This window comes from Manis javanica, chromosome 10 (assembly GCF_040802235.1).
Source record: "Manis javanica isolate MJ-LG chromosome 10, MJ_LKY, whole genome shotgun sequence".
Lineage (NCBI taxonomy): Eukaryota > Metazoa > Chordata > Mammalia > Pholidota > Manidae > Manis > Manis javanica.
In genome coordinates this window covers 107,948,554-107,974,733 of record NC_133165.1, presented here as the reverse complement: position 1 = coordinate 107,974,733, position 26,180 = coordinate 107,948,554, and the positions used below count along the sequence as shown (strand labels likewise).

Here is a 26,180-nt window from a genome sequence, read left to right as displayed (position 1 = left end):
GACCACCCCTCCGGAGGGACACAGACACCTCAGCACACCCTCCCCAGAGGGTCCAGCGCTGAGAGAGGGGTACAACCTTCCATCTCAGGGTGCCCCCCACATAAACTTGAAGACTGACTCAGTGCTGGCACACAGGGTGAGGGCAAGAGGCAGGTGCGAGCTGGTGAGGGAGAGACCAGCCGTGGTCGGGGCGGAGGCTCGCTTCTTCTTGGAAATATCGAAGGTACACATGGTCAAGACACGCCTTAGAAACAAACCCACTTTAATTGGTAGTGTACACAGAGATCTAGGGCAGCAGGGGTGTGACCAGGTGACAGCAGGCCACACACCTGTCCTGGCCAAGGTCCCTGGTCTGCTTAGAGGGTTCAGGCCGCGGCCGGGCAGGGGCACAGATGCAGGGTCAGAGCTGCCGCCTTGAGCGGCAGCTGCCAGGGCAGGGGGTAGGGTATGCAGAGCTGGGGCTGGGGCATGTATTTGTCTGTGTGTTCACGTGCGTGGACGTGCAAATACATGGACATGATGTACACAGAGTCTATAGAACCCTCAAAGACCAGGTTAGGGAGAGGGTTGGAGAGAAGACACTTCAAATCTCTGAAGGCCCCAGGGGCTGAGGAAGCATCAGGAAAGGGGCACATCTTGGTGTGTGCTGAACGCCCAGACCTGGCCCTGCTCCTGCCATTCATAGACTTGCTCTGTGACCTGAGGCTCGTTACTTACCCTCTCTGGGCCTTAGACTCAGTAGATAATCACTAAGGGTCCTTGTAGCCCTAAACTTCAATATTTTAAAAGATATTAAGACACAAAATGTATTTGTTAAGAGCTGATCTGATCACAAGACCTTTGGTCTCCAGGTTCAACTCCCACACCTAGTTCCCAGCATAGTCCAATCCCAGGCAGGAGGGAAAGACCCACCGGGAGCTTTTCTCACCGGCCTCTCTGGGGCTCAGCTCTGGTTCCTGGCTGCTGTGCTGCGCCTCCCAAGAGCTGCTGTGCAAAAGGCAGTGGGACAGTCGGGGGGTGAAGGGAGACAGGCTGAGGCTAGGGGGCCTGGCGCCGGGGCCGTAAAGTGCATGGCTCACACTCTGCAGTTTCCTAGCACACAGTGACCCCCGCACCCTGCAGGAGCTCAGTAAACGCTTGTGGAACAAGCATGGGAGACCTGGTTCTAGGCAGAGCTCTGCCCTGAACTAGCTGCAGGTGGCGTGGGCTGGGCGCGTCCCTCCGCTCAGAGCCGCGGCTGCCTCTGCCCTGGCCCAGCGGTCTGTGAGTGTAGCTGCAGGCAGGCCCTGGGAAGCCCGCCTGGGACCAGGGAGGTGTGTCCTCAGCAGGGGCAGTGAATCTGAACTGGGGGGATGAGTGGGGGCTCTGGCCAACAAGAGGTCATTAGGTGCTCACAGTACAATGGTTTCCATTGCTACCGCTACACACAACGCAAGAACGTCAGCACTAGCAAAGCACGCCCTGCAGCTGTGAGGGCCTGGGGGCGGAGGCTGAGGGAGGTGGTGCAGGGCCTGGACGTGGTCCAGGAGACGGGACATGCCTCCCTTCACACACACAAATGCCACCGGCTTGATGTCAGGACCAGCTGGCGGCCAGCTTTGGGGGCAGGGGTAGTCACGGCCAAGCCAGAGGGCAAGAATTTTAGGATTGGGAGGGGGCGTCTCCCAGCCGCCACCTAAGCCAAGCTGGGTCTCACCCCAGCACAGTGGAGACCCTCCCATGGAGCTGGAGTTCTTTTCATCCTGGACTGTCCAGGAGGCCCTAGGGGATGTAGGGATCCCAGCCCCTCTGACATCAGCGGTTCTTGCAACCCAAGGGTAGGAAGGCTCTGGCTTGGGTCCCTGCATACTTCCTTCATCTCCCAGCCTTGTCTCTGGCCCCGCACAGAGGAGCTAAAACGAGGGGGGAACCTCGGAGAAGAGGAATCAGAGGGAAGCGGCAAGGACGCAGGAGAATGTACAGAGATTAGAGTCTGGCCTGCTCCATCCTGGCGCCAACGCTCTTTGAACTGGACCATCGCTCGGGCCTCATGGCGGGAGGAATGTGGACGGCAGGCGCAGGGCCACCTCCCATAAGGCACGGCCCAAACCCACCCGGGGTCCCTCCCGCTCACTGGATGGTACATTTGTCCCGCTCCCGGGCCTGGCCCTCCCGAAGGACCTTGGCCTTGATGTACTTGAGGTCACTGTTGACACTGGGCCGGCGGGCGAAGGGCGAGACCATGCCGTAGGCGTCCACCTCCTTGACGCGGCGCATGCAGAAGGGCCTGGGGTGGAAGGCGTCGCCGTACTGCACAGAGATCTTGCGGTGCAGCGCGGGGCTCATCTCGTGCGGCAGCTTGGCCATGCTGAAGAGCACGTAGAACATCTCGTCCACGTTGGTGTTCTTCTTGGCCGACACCTCGAAGTAGGCACAGTTCTCGTCCCCCGACACCAGCAGCTCGGCCTCGGCGGCAGGCACCTGGCGGCAGAGCTCACTGTGGTCGCTCTTGTTGCCACAGATGACCATGGGCAGCTCTGCCGCCTCCTTCGTCTTGTTCTTCAGGCAGGACTTGACCTCCAGGATCTGCTTCTGGAGGCGCTTGACCTCATCGAAGGACTCCCGGTTATCCAGGCTGAACACCAGGATGAAGACGTCACCTGGGGGAGAGAAACCCTGGGCGGTGAGCTGGCCGGTGACTCCTGACCACCCCACCCTGCCCCCCGACTTAACCCTCATGGCGACTCTGTGGAAGTTGCTATTATTCTCCCCATTTCCCAGAGCAGGAGGCTGAGGCCTAGAGGTTCACTCTCATGTTCAAGGTCATGCAGCCCATGTGTGGCACAGCCTGGCTCTAACACAGGGGAGTCGCCCTGCGTCTCCCTGCAGAGCTGCAGATGGGGCGAGTGACATGTGAGCCTGTGCGTGCTGCGTCAGGATAACAAATCCAATTCCCATAGGAGTAGGGGTCGCGCCTGTCCCATTCAGGGCACATCCCCAAGGCCTGGGATAGCACCTAAGGGACAGCAGGGTCTCAGCATGTTGGCATCAGGCAAACCTGGGTTCACATCTTGAGTCCACCACTTACTAGCCACACAGCCTCGAGTGGGTCGTGCAACGTCTCTGAACCTCAGTTTCCCCCATTCCATGCAGCCGGAATACTGCCTTGTGGGATGATTTTGTGGGTTTCAGGAGATAATGAATACAGAGTGGCTCATGCTCAGTGATCTTAGGCATCAAAATGGTGAGAGAACTGGCAGGGATCACATGCTTCATGCCCAGTTTGTTCCTTGACTCCTCACAAAACCTCTGTGAGGTAGATTCCATTACCTTCAATGCTCAGAAAGGGTGAGCCACCTGCCCAAGGTCACACAGCCCATGTGTGGCTAAACCGAGATCTGGACCCCACTCTGTCCTCACCTAGCCAGTGCCTGGCCCACACAGGGCTCTCTGCTTCCTGAATAAATCACTGGTGAGTAAGGAAACGTCGGTCTCCAAAGCTCAGGCTACCCCTCCTGTGACCCGCTGCGTCACTCAGGATGGTTCTCTGAATCTGAAACAGGGGCGATGTGGAGTGGGCAGGGGTGGCAGGGATGAGGGGAGAGGGCCGGCGCCTCCACTGCAATTTCCAGATCGTACTACAGGGATCTTAATCTCACACTCAAAAGCACCTCTGCACTTCGCCTAAAACTCTTAAGAGCCTGGGCGGAAATGCCAAGATCCCTGATTTACAGACGAGGAAACCAAGGCTCAGATATGCCAGTGAGTGGCCAGAGTTCTCCAGCAGAGATCAAGCAATTCTAGCTTCTGGCTGAACTGCTGCCTCCTTCCTCTGGACCCCGAGAGCATGCCCTTGTCCCTGCGAAATAGCACATGCCACCTTCAGAACCACGCTCTGGCCAGTGGTGTGCTCTGAACGGCGAGCTCTGGAGCAGAGGGAGACTGTCACCCACATCCTTGTCTCCCAGTGCCCAGCGTACAGCGGGTATCCACAAAGCTGGCTGAAAGGATGGGATGGGGTGGAATGAATGAAGGATGTTTAGAAAGACACTTGCGAGGCAGTGCCAGCCTGGCAGCCGTTTCTGCTTGGGCTGCCAAACCGCTCCCAGTCCCATTAGGCTAATCCTGGGCCCCTGAGGACTCAGCAGCCTTGACATATTATCAAATGCCAGACTGCGAAGCCAAGCTTCGGAGAGGGCCTGGTTGGCAGCGGAAGGAGAGCTGGTGGCAGAATGTCTTCCAGAATGTCCTGCACACCATCTCCAGGCTGGAAAATAGTGAGTGAAGAAGGCAAGCAGCAGGCAGATGTGCTTAGAATGATAAGTGTGCATTCAAAAGGGACAGGCAAAAATACCCTCTATTACAAAGACAACACAAATATGAATGTCAAGGGCTTATGGGGGGGTGGGAAGAGTCCACACCAGGCTGATGGGGTGGCCACCTCTGGGGAGGGGGCTGGAACCTGGGCTTGGGGGAATGGAATCAAGGAATTTATTAGCTTTATCTACATATTTACAGGAAGTGTACATATGTATTATTTGTGTAATTAAAAATTAATTTTGGAAGGATGCATGTGGTCCCTCTCCACATTTCCCCTCTCCCTCCCTCTGATGTTGGCCTTGTTTATATCAGTGGGTGCCCAGTCCCCTCCCCAAGGCAGGAAGGGCTGACCTCCCCTAGATACCCTCCATGTTCCAGAAGCATGCCCACACTGTGGGGGAAGCAAGCTTAGGCCCATCGTGCAGCTGGGGAAACGGACTCAAACTTCTGGCCACACATCCGAGCTCCAAGCTACTACGTGGTGGTACCAGGACTGGAACCTAGGTCAACACAGGGCTCAGTCTATCTACACACTCCCTCTCCAGCATTGGAAGAGGGATGCAAATGTTACCTGGGTCAAAGGGTTGGCAAGGACAGAGGAAGCCATCTGCCCAGCACACGCAAGGAGGGTCGTGGCCAGGGTGGGAGGGGTGGGCGTGGGCATGGCATGGACTTCTTGTTGCAGAAGTATCTTGATCTGGGGTTTTTTAGTGATCGCAGGAGGGTTACTTGCTCATTTCTTCCCTCCACTGCTGCCTCGCCATGGGAGGGGCATGGCTTAGGAAATGACAGCATAGCCCATAGCAGGCACACTATAAATGCTGGTTTAATTTAGGATCAATTTTTACTGAGCACTTACTATCTGTTCACCTAGCATTTTTCCTATATTAACTCATTTAATTCTCAGAATGACATTGGAATGGGTGCTAATATGATGCCAACATGCAGATGAGAAAACTGAGGCACAAAGAAATTAAGTCACTTGCCTAGTGGTACAAAACCAGGAAGCAGTGGAACCAGGATTCAGACCCGGTTTCTGGGCCTGCCCTCTTAGCTACCACAGGGAACTGCTCAAGTCATGGAAATGACAGCCTTGCCCCCATCTCCACCTGCCCCCTCAATCTCCAACAATCCCTCACCCTCCCCACCACTCCTGGCAGGGCCACAGGCTACAGGAGAGCTTAGTGGCAAAGCATGAGAGCCAGAGTGCCACTGACTAGCTGTGCTACCACCTGGAGTAACCTAACCTCTCTGGGCCTCAGTTTCCCTACTTGTAAAGTGGTAGGTTGGTTGTGAGGATGAAATAAATACATGCCAAGCTCTAAGAATGGGCCGGGGCACATAACCCTTGATAACTGTTCGCTCTCACTATTACTGGGATTACTACTGAGCCCCTAGCATGGCAGGGCTCCTGCCTGCCCATTGCCTGGCCATTGCCCGCGTCCTGCCCTTACCAATCTGAGAGGTGGCAAAGGCCTATGGTGTCAGGAGACCCGAGCCCAGCAGACTGACCATGGGCCTCAGAGTTCCGCTGGGTCACCTCCTGCAGGAGGAACATAGCAGCCCCCCCCATTCCCTGGAATCTCCCCTGTGCAAGTCTGGATCAGTTCCTGATCTGGAAGGCAGCACCGGCTGTCATGAGTAATCGATTCAGAGTCAGGCAGAATGGAATTTGGGTGCCACCACTTGCTCAGATGAGCAGCAATGCCTCTCTGACCGTCATGGTGTGAGGGAGCTGCAGGCTTCATCTCAGACAGTGCATATGCAAGTGCTCTGCAAACTGTAAAGTGGGGAGCACACACGCCCACATACTCGGCACCCATGCCCACCCAGGACCGACCTGTGAGGATGGAGAGCCTGCGCATGGCGGGGAAGGGGTGGTTGCCAGACGTGTCCAGGATGTCCAGCTGGTACATGTCGCCGCGGATGTTGTAGACCTTCCGGTGGAAGTCCTCGATGGTGGGCGTGTACTGGTCCTCGAAGCGGCCGTTGAGGAAGCGAGAGACGATGGAGCTCTTGCCCACCCGCGACGCACCCAGCACCACCATGCGGTACGAGTTCTTGGCGGGCACGCTGAGCGTGCAGTTCCCGCTGGACAAGGTCTTCATCATGGCTCGGGGCTGCGGCAGAGAGCAGGGAGCAGGCGTCAGGACCGGCCCTGGCCTCCTCCACGTGGTTGCTGTCTAGGTCTGTTTTCTGTCTGTAATATGGGACGTTGGCCCAGGGTCTCTCTCAGGGGCTTTGGAGTGTGCCTGCTCCCCCTTGTCACTCTCCTTCATTTAACCACTCGTTTGCCCCCATTTATTCCAGCACAGGACTACTGGGAGTGAATCCTCACTTACCACCACCCTCTTGGGCAAGTAGCTTAACTTCCCTGGGAGTCACTTTTCTTATCTATAAAATGGACTCAACTCCTAGGGCTGTTGTAAAGGGCTCCGCGCATGGCGAGATCTCCAAAGTGTCAACTCTTGTTAGAATCTATTTTCTCTCTGGTCCATCCATCCCTGGATTTCCAGGACCCTGCGATTCCAGCATGTAACACAGGGGAGGCGCTAGAGAGCATTTTTAAGCACGGTGACAAGCCTTTCAGCCACACAGGATGAAGGGAAAAGCCACATCCAGACCACATCCTCCACACCCAGGGATGTCCCCCCAGCCCTGGGGTGTTTGCCCACTTGCAGGAGACCCTGAGACCTGGACTAGGGGGTGTGGGTCAGGGAAATGACCCATAGACAACTCAAGTCCCTCAAAGCTCCAAGGGTTTGTGGTTGGGATGCATACCCAAATCTTTCCTCAGGAGCCTCCTGGACTTGTGCGAGGCTGAAACGGATGCAAGCTCCAAACCCCAGGTAGAGAGAAAGCTCCAGGGGCTCCATCAGGACCCCCTCGAGGCTGTTTGCAGCCCAGTCACCCTCCTTTCCTTCTCGGCATCCCCCAGAGCCCAGCCACTCTAGCTAGTGTCAGCTCTCCTGAGATCTGCCTTCACTCCTTAGCTCTCGCTAATCCCTCCCACAAAACGTCCTTTTCCCTTGATGTTTCAGGGTCTGGCTCAAATTCCATGTCCTCTCTGAAGGCTTCTCTGACTCCCACCACCCCTCCCCTTTCTATGGAAGAAGAACTACACATGGGTACAAGCCTGCTGAAGAACTGACCCCTTCTGCCCTCCAAGGGCAGCCACACATGGTTGTGCAGGTTGGGCACTGTGCAAGGCACCCAGCTGGTGGGAAAGTGGGGGCTCTCTTTGCAGAGACCATCTGCTCAGAAAGACACTTTTTTCCAATTTGCACAAAGGGCTGGATATGCTAACTATGTGGGGTCCTCACCCTTGGATGCCCTGGGTCAGCAGCCTGGAGTGTTCATGCATTTACCCCAGGTTCTCTCCACCATCATAACACGTGCCATGATGCTGAGGCACTCGGGGTGGAGATAACCCCTGTACACAAGTCTTCTGGCACATGTCCTGTTCAGGGCACTCAGGCACCTGCGACTGCTCACCCTGCTGCTGTGCAGTAAAATGGCTCTCAAAAATCCCTTTTTAAAAAGCTCTTACTGATAACGTTTGTCAATTTTTGTGGTGTACTTACTCCCACGATGGCCAATTCCAAGCTACAAGGCAATCTCAGTGGACGAATTGCTAAAGGACACCCCGGGAGCCCACTCAGCACAGCGCTAACCCTAGGCCTGGAGCCATGACAACAGACCATTAACCAAGCCCAAGCCATGTGCCAAGCACTGTGCTAAGTATGGAACTATAATAACAGCTGACATTTATTCTGCAGTTAATATATGCCAGAGTGTCACAAGTGCTGAATATGTAATAACCTGCTGCATCCTTTAGTAACCCCAGAAGGTAGGTGGAGTTACCCCAATTTACAGATGAGAAAATTGAAGCACAGAGTTTAATAACTTGCTCATGGTTACAGAGTCAGGAACCAGCAAAGGAGGGATTTGATGCCAGGCAGTCTGCCAATGCTGTGGAGTCCCCTCACCATCTCCCTGTGAGATACATATTATCCTCCACTTCACAGATAAGGACCCTGATAGTTAAAAGTCCACATGAATGGCCCTAGTTAATAAGGGAGCTAGGATAGTGACTACAAGTTTAAGACCCCCCCTCTGCTCCCCACTTAATTCATGTCTGAAGCCATCTTTCAGCTTATCCTACAAGATTTCAGTGCCATATACACAGCAGGTGCTCAATAAATGATCCACGAGTGAATGATGCAACTGGCTCTACCTTTGGAGCCTCCCTCTGGGGCCTTCCTCCTCCACCCCACTCTCCCTGACTGGCCCAGGGGCTGTGCTGAGGAATGTCTTGGAGCCCTGGTGCACCTGTGAGTGGGCAGTGAGGACAGGCAGTGGGCCCGGCCACAAGACCAACAGGAGTGAACCCTTCTCAGTCTCCCTTGGGGCTGGCGAGCCAGGCTGGGCCTTCAGCCAAGATGGGGGAAGAGGCCCCACACCATGACAGCCCCCTTCCCAGGCCGCTCTGCAGGCAGCTTGGCTGCTGGCGGTCACCTCTGTCTAGACAGAGGGAAGGAGGACAGCAGCCCCTCAGGACAGTGCTGTCTCCATCACCTCCTGCCCCAGCCTCTAGCCCAGAGCTCCTGGTATGGGTGGACTATGTCAGTGACTGAATGGGCCTGCGGAGGTCAGAGAGAGGAGGCAGGGGTCAGAGAGAAGAGACGGGGAGGCAGAAAGAGGCAAAGGAGAGGAAAATACGTGCCTTCTCTGAGAGAAGACAGTCTTCACATGGCCCCAGCCACATGGGCTCTGAAAGGCATCCAGACACCTGGACGCCAGGTGACAGCGCCTCTGTGGGCTCCCTCTCCTCCCTCAGAGGAGGCACAGCTGTGGGCACAGCCTTCCTCCCCCTCTGCTCCATCCTCAGCCAGGCCGGCCCTACACAGGGAGGAGCAGACAGGGGCCAAAAGGCCCTTTGAGAATTTAGAGCCCAAACCCTGGAGGCTCTGAGAGTGGTTAATGGGGACCACTAGCAGCACGGGCACCCACATGCCCTGAGAACCCCACCCCAGGCCCATTCTAAGGGCCCCTGGAAGGTGGAAAGCCCTGGAGCAGAGTTGGGGGGAGCCATCCTGGGGGGCTAGCTGGTGGGCTTCCATCATGCTGGGCATTTTGTGTGCCTTATTCCAATGACTTTACAACATGTCATGAAACGGGGACCACCATCAACCCACTCACCAAGAGGGACACCAGAGGTCAGAGAGGCTGAGTCACTTGCCCCAGTTCACACAGATGACTGGCTGGGCCAAGATTAGAATCAAGCTGTTTGGCTCTAATGCTTGGGCTCTTACCTCTATAAAAACCCACCCTCTGGCCAAAATTGAAGTCTTTTTCAAAACAGTGTCTGACTCAGTGAGGCCTCAGCTGGCATCAGGTGGAGGACTGACCTCTGAAGCCTAGGGTCTTATTCCCTCTTCCAACAGGCAGCTGGGGGGTGGGCATTCTGCCCAGGATTCTCCCCCAAACCCTGCCCAGCAGCTCCCAGGAAATGTATCTGCAGGTTCACCCCCTTCTCACCCTAGGCCCTCCCCGAAGGCCTGCCTGAGATGGAGGAGTCGGGTGGGCAGGAGAGCAGGGCAGGCGTCTGGACATTGCCCCCTCACCGCAAGTACCCCAGAGCGTGTTTCAGTGCACTGACCCTCCCTCCTCCCTCCCCCACACCTCAGCCTCCTCCATAGGGCTCATCCCAGCCTCTCGGGAGGCACACACATTCACTGGCCTCCCATCCCCACACTGGGGAGAGTCCTGGGGGCTTTGCGAGACAACCTCACCACCCTTGGCAGGTCAGGATGGCAGAAAGCAGCAGGCACCAGCTTCCAGAAAACCAGCTCTGCCACTTACCAGCTCAGCAACCTTCAGCAAATGGCTTGGCCTGGTGGGACTGATCATCTATCAAATAGGCATGGTAGGAACAAGCCCATGGTATGGCCCTGAACACTCGCTGAGAAGCCAAGAGGCTGATACAGCTCCTGGCACACAGTGAGCGGTTCCTTTCTTCGTGGCACTTCCACTGGCAGTCAAGGAGCAGCCTGACACAGCCAGGTGGGGCAGGACAGAAGTGCAGGCAGGTCTAGGGGGACCCTGCCTTGTCTCTCAATGCTAGAGGAAGCCTGAATCATAGGCTCCTGAGCCAGCTTCCCTTCCCCGGCGCAGCCTCCTACCTCCCATGGGTCCTGAATTACATCCTTCATCACCACCCCAGGGTCTGGGGACCAAAGGAGGAGACGTCAGAGAGAGGGCCTCGGAGGTGTGCAGGCCCCCTGCCCAGCTGAGTACAGAAAGCCTTTCCTGGGAAGAGAACTGCACAGGATACCCGTTCCTGCACCAACCCAGAAAAAAGCTCAAGAACTCTGGACCAGGAAGGCACTCCTCAATCTCCCCTCCTCAAAGGAGTTCTTCCCCAGGGCTCAGAGAGCCGCCAACTTGTCCCATCCCAGCCCTCCACCCGCTCCAGGAACTCAGGTCGCAGCTGGCTCCCAAGACAGGGGTGTTTGGGGAAGGCAAGTGCCTCTGTCCGCCCCGAGCCTCGGTTTCCTCCTGTTCCAACAGGCTGTTACTCCAGATCTCCTAAATGGAAAGCGCCCAGCACAAAATCTCGCATAGTTGGAGCTCGGTAAGTCTCACTTAGGGTAAGTAAAGAGCCTAGCCCCAGCCAAACACACTGTAGGTACTCAACTAAGATGAGTAGTTGCCCTGTGATCCTGGCACATAGTAGGTGTCCAATCATTTAACTTTTCCTAGTCGTGTAAACGTTCACCTAGTCTTCCTCTGACAAGCCTCGAATCTTTCTCCCCCACTTCACCCAGCTCCCCAGTTCTGTGGGGGTGTCTCTCTCCTACCTGGGAATGGCGGGCCGAGCCTCTGGCACGGCTCGGTGGACTGCCTGGAAGAGGCTGGAGGTGCGGGGAACCGCTTGCCTCTCCGGCCGCCCAGCCTTCCAGCGTCTGCGGCGGCTCCCGGGTCACTGCGCCGGGCTTCTCTGCGAGACTCGGGGCGCAGGGTTGGGCAAGGCCGGGCGAGGGGGGACGGGCAGCCGGCGCCCCATGGGTGGGATCCGAGGGCTCCGCGGGACCCGGGGGCCGGGCGGGCTCCGGCTCGCCGCCGCCGGCCCTGCCCTGCCCCGACCCGGGAGACTCCTGCTGAGCCAGGTGCCCGGAGATGCGGAGACGTCCGACACCGGGGTCCCCGCCTAGGGCCCCGGGGGGGTGAGGGGATGGCGGCAGAAGCGTCTCAGAGGCTTAGAGAGGGTCCTTAGAGACTCCTGGGGAGGACCTTGGAAGTGACTGCGGGTGCGTGCGTGCGCTCCCGGGTGGGCGAATCTGCCCCGGCCTATGCCACCTTCTCCACCCGCCTCTAAAGGGGTCACTTGGGTTGGGGGCTGCCGGCTCTGCCGAGGCCGCCTCCTCTGCCCGCAGTTCTGCAGCTCTCCCGCGCGGGAGGCACGGTTTCTTCCTCCCCAGAGGCGACGCCAGCAGCGGAGGGAGGAGCAGGGCGCTCAGCCCCGCGCGCGTGTGGGAGGGGGCCTTGAACGCCGCCCCAAGGCGTCTCAGCTCCCAGAGATCCTCACACCGGCTCCCTCTCCCACTTCCAGGGTAGAACTTTCTGCAGAGCCCTGGCCCCCGCCTTCCCTCGCCCGGAGGCGAACGCCCCTCTTTCTTCCGCGGGGCGAGCTCTGTGGTCCCTCTGGAAAGCGGTCGAAGCCTAGGCTCCTGACGGCGGCTCCGGCGGCAGCAGCCCCGCTCAGGCCGGGCGTTCGCTGACGTCCCCGCGAGCTTCCCCGGTGTAGCGGTCGCGCGGCGCCCACTCGGCCCTCCGCCGCCAGCTAGCAGCGCGTCCCGCCGCCGGGCGCCCGCCTCTGCCTCCACTAACCGCTCACTCGCCTTCGCCCGGTGCCCCGCCCCGGCCCCGCGCTCCGCCAATGGGAGGCGGGCTCCCCGGCCCGGCCCCGCCCCTCCCGCGGCCGCCCGGGCGCCGCAGTCTGGCGCTCCGCGTGCCGGGGCGCGTGGGGCCGGGGCCGCCGGCTGGCGGGGGGAGCAGCCGGGGACGCGCGCACCGTGACCGGAAGGCGGCCCGGGCCTCGGAGGCTGACGTCTGCGCGCGCACTCACACGCACACCGGCCCAGCCGCAGGTGACCCGTGAGGGTCCCGCCGCCAGTCGGTCAGGGTCCCCAGCCGCTCGCCACGGCTCCCGAGGCGCTCCTCGCTCGCAGAAATGCCCAGGTGTCCTGCCAGGTGCCCGGCATGCCCGCCCGGAGCCGCCGCCACCCTCCCGAGGTCTCGGGGCCCGCAGGACCCCGCGGGATGGCACGTGCAGTCAGGAGAGGCCGGCCGCGGAGTCACCGTGGCCTCTCGCGCCTGAACGCAGGTCTGCGGGCGTGCAGGTCTGGAAGAGCACCGGAGGGCGCCGTGCTGGTGACGTCCGGTTGCCCTTGGGCGGCGCCTCTCTCAACTCTATTCTCCCGCTTTGAACTAGGGCAGACATCAGTCATTCCCAATGTGCCACATGTACACACCACTTATTACTTAGTATTTTCTTTAAATCCAAGACCCACTTCCCCCAACACGTTTTTCAGAGAATCGTTGTATCACTGCTTTAAATGGGAAATCAATATCACTTGCCATAAATAGAAGGTAAGCGTTAAAATAAGCACAATGGAAACAAACCAAGGTTATTAAATTCTAGTTGGAACCTGGCCTGCCAAGGCTGGAGAGGTGCCCTCAGTGGAAAAGGGAGATGGGCAAGGTTTGTAGAGGTGTTACAGATCTACTAGCACCCAACAGAGACTTTCTCCTTCATGTTATCAGAAAAAGAAACAGGAGAATGTTCTCGCTATGTGATGTGGTGAAGGGACACAATATTGTGTCTGTCAAACAGTCTTTTCTACGGTGCTGGGAACTGTCCGTCACTTCCAGAACCCTAGGCCAGGGGGATGTCTGCTGATCCTCCATCCCCAGACCTATCCTGGGACTTCGTGATAACTGGGGCTGGGGAGCATGAAGTTGAGGGTAAGACACTGGCATTCAAGTTCTGCCTCTGTAACCTCTTAAACATTTGGTCCTGGGCCACTCACTCATGGAAATTCTCTGGGCCTTGGTTGTGTCATCCATAAAATGGGTATGATATGCTAGGTCCACAGAATGACAGAAGTGCTAAAATGGTCACTTTGGTTATACAAAGTGGCTGGCTCTGCTTGTCCCTGTGCAGTCTGGAGATTCTCTAGGGAAGTTAACCAGAGAAGATGGGGCAGGTGGAGGGGGAGGCACTAGTGGAGGGTACAGCACTTGCACTAATGGTGTTGAATCCCCTTCCCAGAGGATGTGAAACCTAGGGACTACGGGATGTGCCCAAGGTCATCCAGCCAGCAAGTGGCAGGATCCCAACCCAGCACTCTTTCCACATTCAGACTTTGCTTCTAGGAACTGGCTTCAATCCAAAAGAGTTTGTGCTCAGCTGGACCTGCAGAGGCAGTGAGCCTGGAGCTAGCAGTGAACTTGACAGTGGGAGCTGAGCAGAGTGGCACATTTCACCAGGAAGGCTGAGACCAGGAAGACTCAGTCCACTGGGCCAATTCCCCACCCCAACCCTGGGAACGTGCCAGGGGGCCAACTCTGAGTCGGCCCAGAACCCATTTCAGCTGCTTCCTCCACCCTGAGCGGGTCATGCTCCATGGACCATATCCCCATCTTGAGGGCTGCTGCAGGTGGAGCTTCAGTGCTCCCGGAGAATCACCTGCTCCTGCCCTGAGCACACAATGATTCAGTCAATAAGCAGGTGCACCTGAGAGGTCGATGCCCAAGGAAGCCTCATGTGACCACAGCGCACCTCCCACATGTGCCCACTTTCCTATCCTCACCATCTCACATGGACCGTTTGTTGTAGCCACATCCTTCCTCAATGGGCTCTGTCATCCCCATCTCCCATAACCCTTGACTGCTTTAATCTTTCTCTAAAAATGTCATCCCTGCTCAACAATTTTCAATGGCTCCCCAATATTTAAGATTAAATATATAAGATTAAGATATAAAATCTAAACTCCTTAGCCCAGCATATAAGGCCTCTGGTCAGGATGTAATTCCCACCATGTTCCCCCATCAGCCAAATCAGATCACTTCCAGGTCCCTAAAGAAGCTGGGATTTCCTTCCTCTGGGCCTTTATGTATGCTGAGCCCCCTGTCTGGGAAACCTTTTCCCCGTCTTTGCCCATTGAACTTCTATGCACCCTTCAAAGCATAGTGTTCAGAGCTCTCCCCACAAAGTTTCCCGGCCTTTTTAACAGTGTGGATCTCATCCTCCTCTCAGTTCCCATAGCAACAAAACCTGACTCCTGCTCTGTGGGTAACTGACCACCCCTTTAAGCTTGTTTCTTCACCTGTAAAGTGGGTGTTATAACAGTTGCAACCTCAAAGGTTGCTGGGAAGATGAAAATCTACCGGAAAGTGCCTCACATCAGTACCTTGCATATCATGGCCGTCATCATGACTGCTTCCTCTATGGCCTGGTACATCGTGCCTCATGTTTTGGACACATGCCTTGTCACCCCATTAGCACATGAGTTCCCTGGAGTGGGGATCAAGCCTGATTCATCTTTGTATTTCCACATCATTAAGGGTAGCATCTTGTATGTTCTACGCTTTTAATAAATTCTTGCTTATCAAATTGTGCTCAGCAGAACAACCTCAGAGCAGAAGAAATGCACAAGCTCTCCTTGGAGACAAGAGGACAGACACAGCAAAGCAGTTTCATCTAGTCCTCCTGACAGCCCTACTTACAGAAGGGGAAACTGAGGCCCAGGGGGGCTGCTTAAAACCAGGCAGCTACTGGGAGGCCAAGCTGGGATCTGAGACATTTCTCCAAAGGGAAATAAGGTGTTTACCCAGTCAATCTCCTGTCACATTCCTGCTGCTTTTCTAGAACAGTGGCTCCTATCCAGGCAGAGCCTAAGAATCACCATGGGGGAGCTTTTAAAAGATAATGAGGCCCAGACTCTGGCTCAGAGATGCTAATTTAATTGCTCTGGGTTTAGTTCTGATACCCACACTGTTTAAAGCTCCCCCATGTGATTCTACTGTGCGGCCAGTATTGCTAGAGCAGAGGTTCTTAAAATGTAGTCCCTGGACCTGTAGCATTACAATCATCTAGAATTTGTGAGAAATACAGGTCCCACCCCAAAGTCACTGAATCTGAAGCTCTGGGGTGGGGCCCAGCCATCTGGGTTTTAACCAGTTCTCCCAGTAATTCCAATGTATGCTAAAGTTTGAGAACCAGTGACCAAAAGATTAGAGTTATTAAAATCTTAGAGGTCATACTCCCCAACCTTCCTATTTATTTTGCAGTCAAAGAGATGGTTTGTGAATTGGCAGGCTAGACCCAGAACCCAGGTCCTGACTCCCAGCACAGTGCTCTTCCCGCTGAATGGACCATCCAGGGCCACTCATTCCCTAACTGGAACTCCAGGCCTGGCAGGCCCAGGCACCTGAATCAGATTTGAGCACAAGTCAGTGGATCACCAGCTGCACAGGCCCAGCTGCATCACGGCACGGGGCCAGCCACTGTCAGTGTGGAGAGTGGCTGGCTGGAGCAGATCGGTACCATGCCCCTCATTATAGGACCTTACCAAACATCCCCTGAAGTGAACTAATAAGGACAGAGGGGTGCCCTGTCCCACCCCCCGGCCACTTCTGCCTCCTGTAAGCATAGAGATAGTACCTTCACATAGTGAGGGTTCAGTAAAAATTCACTCAGAGAATGGATGAATGAACAGTGGCCAGTTTCCTCTTCTTTGCAACAAGAGTGTTGGGTCAGATCCTCCCGGAGGCCACATCTGATTCCACATTTCTAAACTGGATGAATCCTACTACAGGTGATTCAGGTGCCTTCTAGTCCATATGTAGTTTTATGCGAATTAGAAAAATATACCTCCTCCAGGCAGGAGCAGCCCCTCTCTAAGGCTCACAGCTTAGGGGGAAGCACAAGCTGAATTACCTTAGCTGAGTGCTCTTGAGCAGTAAGCAACCTCCACAACCATACAAAGCAGCCCATTGTGACCCCATCTAGTCCTTGAAGAATACACCACAGTACGGTTTTGCAGGGAGCAGCACTGACCAGGAGGGTGAGTGACCAGGTCAGGCCAACCTGAGGGTGTGGCCAGAAAAGAAATAGAATGGACCCGAAGCGCTTAGACAACAAGAACCATTCCTGCAGCCCCCACTTCTCTCAGGCACTGGATTGGTCTCTGTAACTAGAAAAACCCATGTTAGCCAGGCCATAACCCTATGCGGGGGTAGCATTATGAGCTTCATTTGTAGATGAGGAGGCTGGGAGGGATCGAACTAGCTACACCTGGGCAAGGAAGTGACAGAACTTGCACTGGAAGTCCCTTGATGGCAGTGACTGCCTATGGGTAGGCATTGCTCTCAGACACAGCAACAGCCAGACCACAGTGCTCGTGTGTACGAAAACAATCATGGCCATGACCTCCATGGATGCACCCTGTGAATTAAGCAGGGCAGGGGTTTTGCTCTCATTTTGTAGGTGATGGAACTGACGCTCAGAGATGCTCAGAGATTTGCCCAGAGTCACCTGACCAGTAAGAAGCAGAGCCTGGATTGAAAAATATCTGGGTCTTTGAACAACTAGTCCTTTGAACTTTTTATGACACCCTGTTGTCTTCTTATGGCTTGGCCTGAACATGCTATAATAATCCACCCATCCATCCATCCAACATCATCATCTCCATCTCCAGCTCCATCTCCACCACTGCCACCATCACCACCACCACCACCACCACCATCATCATCATCGTCGTCATCATCTCCTAATACCATGGAACTTCTGCTCCCCTCTAGATGTTTATCCAGCCCCCTGGCCTGCCTGGTGTGGTCCAGATGGAGACAAAAGGGCAACACAACTTCCTTTAGCCTTACCCTTTGGAGAGGTCTCTACAGGTGTGTTCTCCACTCTCTACCACGTCTGATCCTCCCACAGCCCCAGGAAACATGCAGAGCAAAACATTACATGGAGGAGCAGCTGAGGCAGGAGAGGTTCAATGGCAATGGAAGAACAAGAGCCTAGTATTCGTTACTGCTTCCTTTATGCCTGGCTTAAGCTGGGGAGGCAGGCCCTGTTCTAAGCATTCTGCACAATTACTTCATCTAACTTCCTTAGCAACACTACGAGGAGTGTCTTATTGTCCCCATTTTCCAGACAAGGAGACTGAGACTCAGAGAGGTGAAGTAACTGGGCCAAGGTCACTCAGTTCTAACTGGTGGAGCTGGGATCCTGAGACTGCCTGGGACTCTGAGGTCAGTGCTCTCTGCCTCTGGAAGTCACCTCCAGTGCAGCACCTGACTGCCCCTCTGAGGTAACACCTCCAGATTCTGACCTGAAATCTTCCCTGGGCCCCTTTAACCAGAAGGCATGAAAGAGCCTGGGCATTAGCGTAGCCCTCCGGATTCTGACAGCCAGCTGAGCCACTGGCCTGGCACTATTGTCTATAGAAAGGGTGCCTGCAAACCCTCAATCCAAGAGAGACCAGAATCCCAGAGGCTTGGCAGAACACTGCCACTCGGCGGCCTGGCTCCAGGGCCCACCTCCATCTCTGGCATTGCTCTCTGTGAGCAACAGGGCAGAGAGGTGTCTTGGCTCTTACTCTACCAGCACTCTGTCCCCATCCTCATCAGTACCATCCACCTGTTCATTTACCCTCAGGAGCCAGGTATGGTAGAAAGGACACAGGCTTGGCCACCAAACAAACTTGGATTCATATCATGGCTCTGCCTCTCACCTTATCTTGGTCTTAGACAAGCTAGTTCCCCCTGAGCCTCATTTGTCTCATCTGTCAAATAGGCTGTTGTAAGGGCTCAGTCATCCCATCATTCAGTCATTCAACAAACACTTAGAGACCACTGGGCTAGGATCCTACAGTCTAGCAGAGGAGGCAGAGAACCCAAGATTTGAGGAATGCATCAGAGTTAATGAGAGAACGAATGTTTCAAGCAGAGGGAACAGGACATGCACAGGCCTGGAAGAACTGAAATACACTGACTGACTGGAAAAGCAGGAGAGGGAAAATAGCCCAAGAGGAGGCTCAAGAGAAACACAGGGGCCAGACACCCCCTAGCAGCACTTGGCCCACAGTAGCCACTCAGTCCAGGTGAGTTCCTTCCCTGGAACCCCAAGCCCCAGGTGCAGGCTGACCCTCATCCAGCACAGGGAGTCTATTTCCTTTCTTGGTCGGCAGCCGGCTTCTCTGCTAATGCCACATAATACAGTGGGTTCGTTACCTTGGAGTGCTGAGCCACAGAAGCAGGGGGTAGAGGTTTGCCAACTACCTCAGATCTGCCAGAAATAGAATCCAATGTTCCAGGATGCTAATGACTACGGCCTTGGTGTATTTCTCGCTCCCTTTAGTGGTCTCCAACTGGTGGGGTTGTTTGAAGAAGAGGAAAGCAGGGTAGTGGAAGAGAGGCAGACAGCCGTGCAGAGCCCCAGCTCCAGCCCCACAAATGGACCATGAGCCTCATTTTATGCACTAAATATGCTTCCATCTAGTTATGCATAAGTCCAATTTGTGTAAACCACATTTTATTTTCCTTCTGTTTCCTGATCCCTAGTTTGCCACCTATGATTCCTCTCATCAAGAGGTGGAGTTTATTTCTTCTGCACAATTTCTGGGATACTACATGACTGCCTCTAACCAGCAGCATGTGGCAGAAGTGACACCATGACAGTTCCAGGCCTGGGCCTCAGAAGGCCTGGAAACATCTGCTTTCACTCTCAGAATCTAGCCACCACACAGGAAGGAAATCCAAGCTCTTCTATGGGAAGAAGAGACCAGGTGGTGAGAAAGGCCACGTGGAGGACAGGACTCCACATGGAGGGGAACTGATGTGCCCTTCTAGAACCTTCTAGCCACCAGCTGGAGCTGCAGGCGGGTCCAGCTGTGCCCATGTGAAAGAGCACCCCTGCCCTGCCTACCACAGAAGCATGAGAAATCATAAAACCATTGTTATTTTAAGCCAACGAGTTTTGGGAGGGTTTGTTAAATAACAAAAGACGACAGAAATAGATCCATTTACTCTGTTTCTGTCTTGTGACCCTCAGTTTTGACCATAGTGTCTGGAAGGATGTACACGCCCATCAAATACAGAAGAAAAGCTTATTCTGTCAACCATGAACATCCAGTAAGTCCTTGTTTTCCTCACCAAGTCACCTTTGTTTCTTAGCAAGTATGCTTCAAAAGAGCATCTGGGTGTCTGTGCTTCTGCCTCTCAGCAACTTCTCCCTACTCACCCCACCCCAGCAAGTCCTGTGATCTTTTTAATTCCACCCTCCCCTAGGGTCCTGGCTCAGTTTGGGAGAAAATGTACCAGGCCTATGAATTTCTGACTGTCTTCTAGAATATTCTTAGCATTGTGTCCTAAGCAGAGGCTTTATACTTTGAAGATTTTTCAAAGGCCACAAGACACACAAGCCATTGTCCTGCTGAAGCCAGCCACCTTCCATGACACCACGAAGGACAGTCGTGCTCACAGGTCTTTCCCCTTCTCCCTTACAGGGGAGAGGGCCCTGCCGGGCCACAAGAAGGACGAGAGGGCACCCGGGAACCTGGGGGCCCTGTGCCCTCTGCCCAGGAGCTGCAATCTTGTGCAATCCAAAATGTGACTGCTCCTCAGAGATGCCTGCAACTGGGGCCAAGGCCTGGTTGAGGAGCAAGCCCTGCTCTGCCTCAGAGACAGGGCTCCAGACACGAGGCCCCTGCTCCCTATCTCTCGGCAGAACTTCACTTGCCTGGCTGGAACTCATACCCCAGGGCTGTGGGTGCCTGCCTGGTCGAATGTTTTGGTGGATGAATAGGTGAATGAATAAACTACACAAGTGAACGCTGGGACAATTAAATAAATGAATGCACAGGTAAATGAATGAGCTCGGATCCAATGACTGCTACTGTAGCCAGTTTCCCCTCAAGGCCAACAGCTCCTGTCCCATTTCACGGCCTAGATTCAGACACATTGCAGCCGCAACTGCTGCCTCTGGTGGGCAAGGGGGCCATCTTGCTCCCTGTAAGGAAAAACAAGTCTCCTAGACACCTTCTCTTCCTGCCATCAGTTAGGATTGGGATTATTCAACCGTAAACCAGAGAAAACCCAAAATAAAAATGGATTAAACCAGAGAGTTTATTTCTCACTCAGGTGAATGAATTCTGGAGGCAAGGGGGCTGATATTCTGCAGGATCAGAGATCCAGGCTTCTTCCAGCTTTCTGCTCCACCATCCCTGGGGTACGAACTTATCCTCATGGTCCAAGATGGCTGCTCAAGGCTAGCCATCACTTTACAGTCTGTTAAGCAGAGGAAGGTGTGAAGATCGGCACAACCTGTATCTCTAAGTCTACTTCCTAGAAATTGGCCAGAACAGAGTCACATGGCCACACCAGGCTGCATGGGAGGCTGGGAATGGTGGAGTTCATTCTAAGTGAGGAACCTCATGTCCAGCTAAATTTGGGGGTTCTGTTATTTAGGAGAAAGGGGAGATCTGATCTGATATTGCAGGGTAATCTAGTAGGCTCTGCCACAACAACTAAGAGAACCATCTTACTTGGGAGCCCCACCTCGGCCCAACATTCTGTCCTGGTGACATACTTTTGTCTTATCTACTCTGAGCTCCCTAAGGGCAGGAAACAGTCTTAATTATGTGTACATTCTCAACATCCAGAGTAGGGTTTGGTGCATAACAGATGCTCACCCATTTACTGAATAGAAATATATTTAAGCACTTACTGTGTGTCAGAAACTGTACTAGCTGCTGGGGGTAGAATGGTGAACCAAACAGACAAAACTCCTGACCTCAAGGAGCAGATGGAGAGAAGAGGGAGAGAATCAATAGTTATAAAACTGGATATAGTAGAGCAGCTATAATATATAACTACATCATGTAACGAAAGGTCAGGTAGGTGGTCAGTGCCAGGAAGGTAAGTGACATGGGCCCGGCATGTGGGAGGATGAGGAGCTGCTGGACACAGGTACGTGGTCCAGGAGGTACGCTTCAGCAGAGTGAGGCAAGGAGGCGAGTCAGGTGGGCGTCGGTGGGAAGAGCATTCCAGGCAGAGGGAACAGCTCGTGCAGATGTTCTGGGGCAGGGGTGTGTGTGATGTGTTCAAGGAAAAGCAAGGAGGCTCAAGAGAGGGCGGGTGAGTACGGGGAGGATATGAAGGGCAGGCTGCCTGAGTGAGCGGTGAATAGCCATCTGTCGAGGCAGAAGCAGCTCTGGGCTGCAAACAGCAGGTGTAGTCCTCGCAGTTCCAGTTCAGCTCTGTCTCTAGTTCACGGAAGAGCCTGTTTTCTCACCTACAAGGTAGAAACAATACAGCCCCTGCCTACCTGGCCATGTGAATCAAATGTAACAAGAACAGTGCCTTCCCGTTCTACCCCTATGACAGGTTGTCTGGAAGGAGCCCTTACAGTGGAGGCCCCCTGCCTTCCCTGCTGTTCCTCCACCCCACCTTTTGCTCCCTTCTCTCCCTGCCTGTCTTTCTCCACTGTTTCCTGGTGCCCTCTCTGGGCCAGAGCCCCTGCCCTCTGAATCCCTGAGTCTCTTGTGAAAACAGACTTCCGAACAGGTCATGACAGTAGAGCCCAGCACATGCCTGTATGGAGGTGCAAGTTGCCTGGGGAGCACTGTGGAGGGAGCATCTTAATCTGCCAAGGCTGGGCAACAAGGGGGAAGAGCACAGGGCTAGGAGCTGGGCCTGAGGGCTAGTGTCAGCAAAGCTCCCACCTTGCTGTGTGACCCTAGACAAACCCCAGCATCCTGGCCTTAGTTTCCTAATCTGCAAAGAGCTGGTGATTCCACACCCTTGCAGCTGCCCACGTTGTGGTTCTACCAATTCTGAGTGGGCCAAGCTGTACCTGCCCCTGAAGGGTGTAGACAAGAAAAGGAAAGCCTTGGAGCTCTCCGTAGGAGAGTATAAAATGGGGAAGTGTCAAACCGCAAGGTCCGTCCAAAGGTGCACTGTGCTCACTCCCTGCTCAAGCAGGAGTTCAAGCAGAAGTCAGGAGCCTTAGAGAGAATCTAAAAACCCAATGGTGGCTTGGACTGATGGCCACTGAGCCCTCTTCCAACAGATTCCAGGAGCCTGTGAACTGTTCCAGAGCAACTGAAGGTCAGTGCAGTTAGAAGCCATGACGGCATGGCCCCGGAAGGAGCAGCCCAAGCCCTGGGCTGGGTTTTCTAGGGAGGCTTTCTGCAGGAGGAGGGATTGAATGAGAGGAGGTGTTTTGGGGTAGGGAAACTTCTAGAAGTCCAAGGCCAGCTCTAGCTATCAGAGTTTGATACTGGCCAAGTCACTGAGCCTCCCCAAGCCTTGGTTAAACAGGGATGTTGAGAAACTTGGAAGAATACATAGTCCACCACAGTTCTCAGCCCACAGCAGGCCCTCAGTCACTGGCTGTCTCTTGCTGCTCAGTCACCAGCAGGGTGCCGTTTGCCTTCATGAAATCCTGGATCTCACCGCCCCGGCCCAGGGAAGCTACCTGCTCCGGGGCCCAGGTCTGGGACTGTTTTCTCTCTGCATCTTGACTGACAAACCCCCAGAATCACTCCTGGATTTTTACCTCCTCATTTTCCCCTGGGGTCCTTTTAATTTCTTCCTCTGTATCATAAACACAAAACAAGTGTTTAAACGTCTGCCTCAAAGGCAATCTGGGAAGCGAGCAACTCTTACATAAAGACCAGATGAAGCCCACGCTCACCAGAAGGCCCATCTGGATGTTCGCTCGGCCACCTTCCCTTTCTCCCTCCACTTGGGAACTGCTGTTCGTTCATAATTACGGGTTGTAACGGGGAGCTGGAGGGAGCAGCTGGTGGGGAGCCAAATGCACGTTAGTCCCGCAGCTGCCCCGGCCTTGGTTGGCTACTGCGGCAAGGCAGGCTCACCCTCCCTCCCTGTCGGCTTCCCAAGTCCATGTCCTCCCCCACCCCCAGGGGTCCTGGCCGTGGAGGAGCCTGATGTGGCAGAGGAGCTGGAGCAGGGGGTGCGGTGAGCCTAATGGTTACTCTCCCAGGCTCTGGGGACAGCCAACCTGTGTAACGGTAATGCACCCCTGAGCCCCGCTGAACCTCAGTTTCCTCATCTGCAAAATGGGAAATGGATGTTTATGTGACAAAGGAAGAAATTAAAAGGCCCCAAAAAAAACTGAGGAGGAAAAGACCAGGAGTGATTCTAGGAGCTTGTCAGGCAAGATGGAGAGAGAAACCTGTCGAGATGTGGCACCGTGAGCAGGTGGCTTCCACGGGCCTGGGTGGCAAGATCCAGGATTCTGTGACCTCAAACAGGCAGAAGGGTGAACACCCTTCTGGTGATGAAACAGCAAACCCATTTGATAGGTTTGGTGTCGTGATTCACAGGGATGGTGCCTGCAAAATGCTTAGCTTAGGGGCTGCTTTAGAAAAATTAAGGGTATCATGAGCAGAGAAACCGAGTAGCCCAGCTAGGCTACGGAGGAGCCCAGTTGTGGCCAGCGTTAGCCCTCAAGGCCATGCACACAAAAAAGGTGGAATGTAATAAGGAAACAACAGTAAGGTGTGTTGTGCATGATAAAAATTCAAACTTTGGCTAATATCAACATTAGGTGACTAATCTTAACACTAATCAGCTACTGAGTTCCCAGGTTACTATTAAACAGCCAAAAAAACAAATTTTTAAACAAAATTATCACTAAATTAGCAGCATTAGAAACTGCTAGGATGGCCTGGAGAAGTACATGCCATACCTCTAAGGGCAGATCGCAAGAGACCTTTGTCTCTTCCAGCCAAATCACGAACATGAGGTCAAGGTGTTTGGCTTCTCCTTGTTCAGTCATTAGCCAGTTCAGTGACCCTTCTCTGGGCCATCTACTACCTACCCTCTCTACCACTTGGGATTATGGTGAGACCAACATGGAAAATACAGATATGAGCAGGTTCTGCAAAAGTACAATGTGGCATGCAAATTCTATTTCTTTTATCACTATTACTCAGTCAATGTTCACCTAATGCTAGTTTGGATTTATGAAAACACAACCCACCTCTAGCCTGCGAATACACAGTACACACATGTACGCACACACGTGTGGGCATGAGCACACACATGCAATATGGAAGGGGTCTGTTGGGTGCTGGCGGCAGTGAGTTCTGTCCAGGATTACTAGGAGACAGCTTCATGGGACAGTGACTCGCTGTGAGCCTAGAAGGAGAACTCCCAGGGGGGAGAGTATTGGGACTGGGACCCTTGTAGTCAGCAGTGTTCACCACCAGGTGAGCTGGACACATCTCCCACCACCCAGCTAAAGGTGAGGAAACCGCTCCTTCTGGGCTGGCCTCTGTTCCCTACCCTTTGTGCCCTGGTCATCCAATGAGACAAGCGCGTGCACCCGAACAATCCTGGAGAACAACCAAGACCATCACCGGACCTGCTGCGGGTGTCTGTTGCTGCTGCATAAATCATGATCAGGACCATCGAGCACCTTCCCCGGGAGGAGGGCTCTCTGCCTCCCAGATGCTATCTCCCTCAAGAAAGCCAGGTGGCACTTATGCGACCCTTCATCAACAGATGGCAAGCCGGGGCAAGCCTTCTACCTGGCCGGGTTTATGTTTCCCAAGCTGGAAGCAGCCTTTGCAGTGGTCCACGTGGAGGCCCATGCGGGGGCCCACGGGCTGCCGCTCTGCCCGTGCCACTCCCTGCCGAGAAGCCCCCGAGGCCCCCGACCAGCTGCACAAGGTGGCCCCCCACATCCTCACCAGCCCCTCCTCTTGCTACCCACCCTGAACACACCTCTGCTAGAGTCGCCCAGTATTCCTAGGGTGATTCAGCATGCTCTGCACTTGCCCATGTCCATGGCTTTCCTTGTGCCATCCACTCCCCCAAATGGTCTCCCCTCCCATCCCTAAAGCCCACCCTGATTCCAGGCCACCCCAAAGGCTGCACCCACAGAGCTGGGTTTTGTCGGTTGAACCCCATGTACCATCAATCACTGTGACCCTAAGCCTCCCTAGGGCAGCGTCTGTGCCCCCAGTGCTTCGCCCAGTGCCAGCGCACTGGACCCTCTGGCCGGCCCCCCTCATAGCCTTCGGCACACTCCCTCCTAATTGCCTGCCTACCTACCTTGTCCTCCCCTGGACCCAAGATTTCCAGAAGGGCAGGGACATGTGCCTGTTGCCCAGAGTCTCAGAGTCTATTTCCTCCTCCTTCACATTTCAGGACCTAGAACAAAGTGAAGCTTTGATGCTGTAAGAAAGAAACAAAGAAAGAATAGATGTATTATTTTCTCCATGAAAGCGGATATCTCCAGACTCCTCCAGTTCATCGAATCTCTATTTAAGAAATCAGCAAGCCAGCGCAGCTCCCCATTGCTACCGCTTATTCCACCTTTTATAGTGGGAGTCCTTGTCTAAGACGCCTTGGGAGCAGTTTTAACTCAATCCCAGAAAAGATCATTTATGCCTGACACAGACAAGTAAATAACTCTTGGATTATCTATTTTTGCCCCAGTTTCTCATGTTGACACAGCAATCATGCTGACATGGCATTGCATTAATCCAGTAATTCCTTTTATAAAATGACCTTTCGAAGTCTACACATTTTCGTACAGAGAAATTCAGTTAAACCCTGTAACTTACTCTGGATATCACATGTCTTTGAATATTCTTTGGCTAAAAGTAACAAAATCTGAGAGGACCAGATAAGACAGACGGGGGATTAATTACTCATTGGCTGAGTGCTGCTGGTGGTGGGGGAGCATGAATTCATTTTCTAGAGAGGGACAGGAGGAGGATGGGAGACAGAGAGACTAAAAGAGCTGGGGACAGAGACACAGGGAGACA

General features: G+C 54.3%; 1 protein-coding gene across 5 annotated transcripts in view; it reads right to left on the bottom strand.

Moving 5' to 3' along the window:
* Positions 1 to 245: 245 nt before the first annotated feature.
* Positions 246 to 26,180, bottom strand: part of RASD2 (RASD family member 2) — a 43,361-nt gene continuing 17,426 nt past the window's right edge. The window contains exons 2-4 of one of the 5 annotated variants that reach the window (XM_073213812.1): positions 25,462 to 25,584; positions 6,140 to 6,419; positions 246 to 2,639 (exon numbers count right to left, since the gene is read on the bottom strand). In XM_073213812.1, coding sequence (XP_073069913.1) covers positions 2,110 to 2,639; positions 6,140 to 6,410 — 801 coding nt within the window. In that variant the 5' untranslated portion in view covers positions 6,411 to 6,419; positions 25,462 to 25,584 and the 3' untranslated portion in view covers positions 246 to 2,109. Of the gene's footprint in view, positions 2,640 to 6,139; positions 6,420 to 11,162; positions 11,535 to 20,487; positions 20,662 to 21,100; positions 21,668 to 25,461; positions 25,585 to 26,180 lie in introns of those variants that run through there. The other 4 variants (XM_073213813.1, XM_017667568.3, XR_012121580.1 and 1 more) reach the window with 4 other exon arrangements.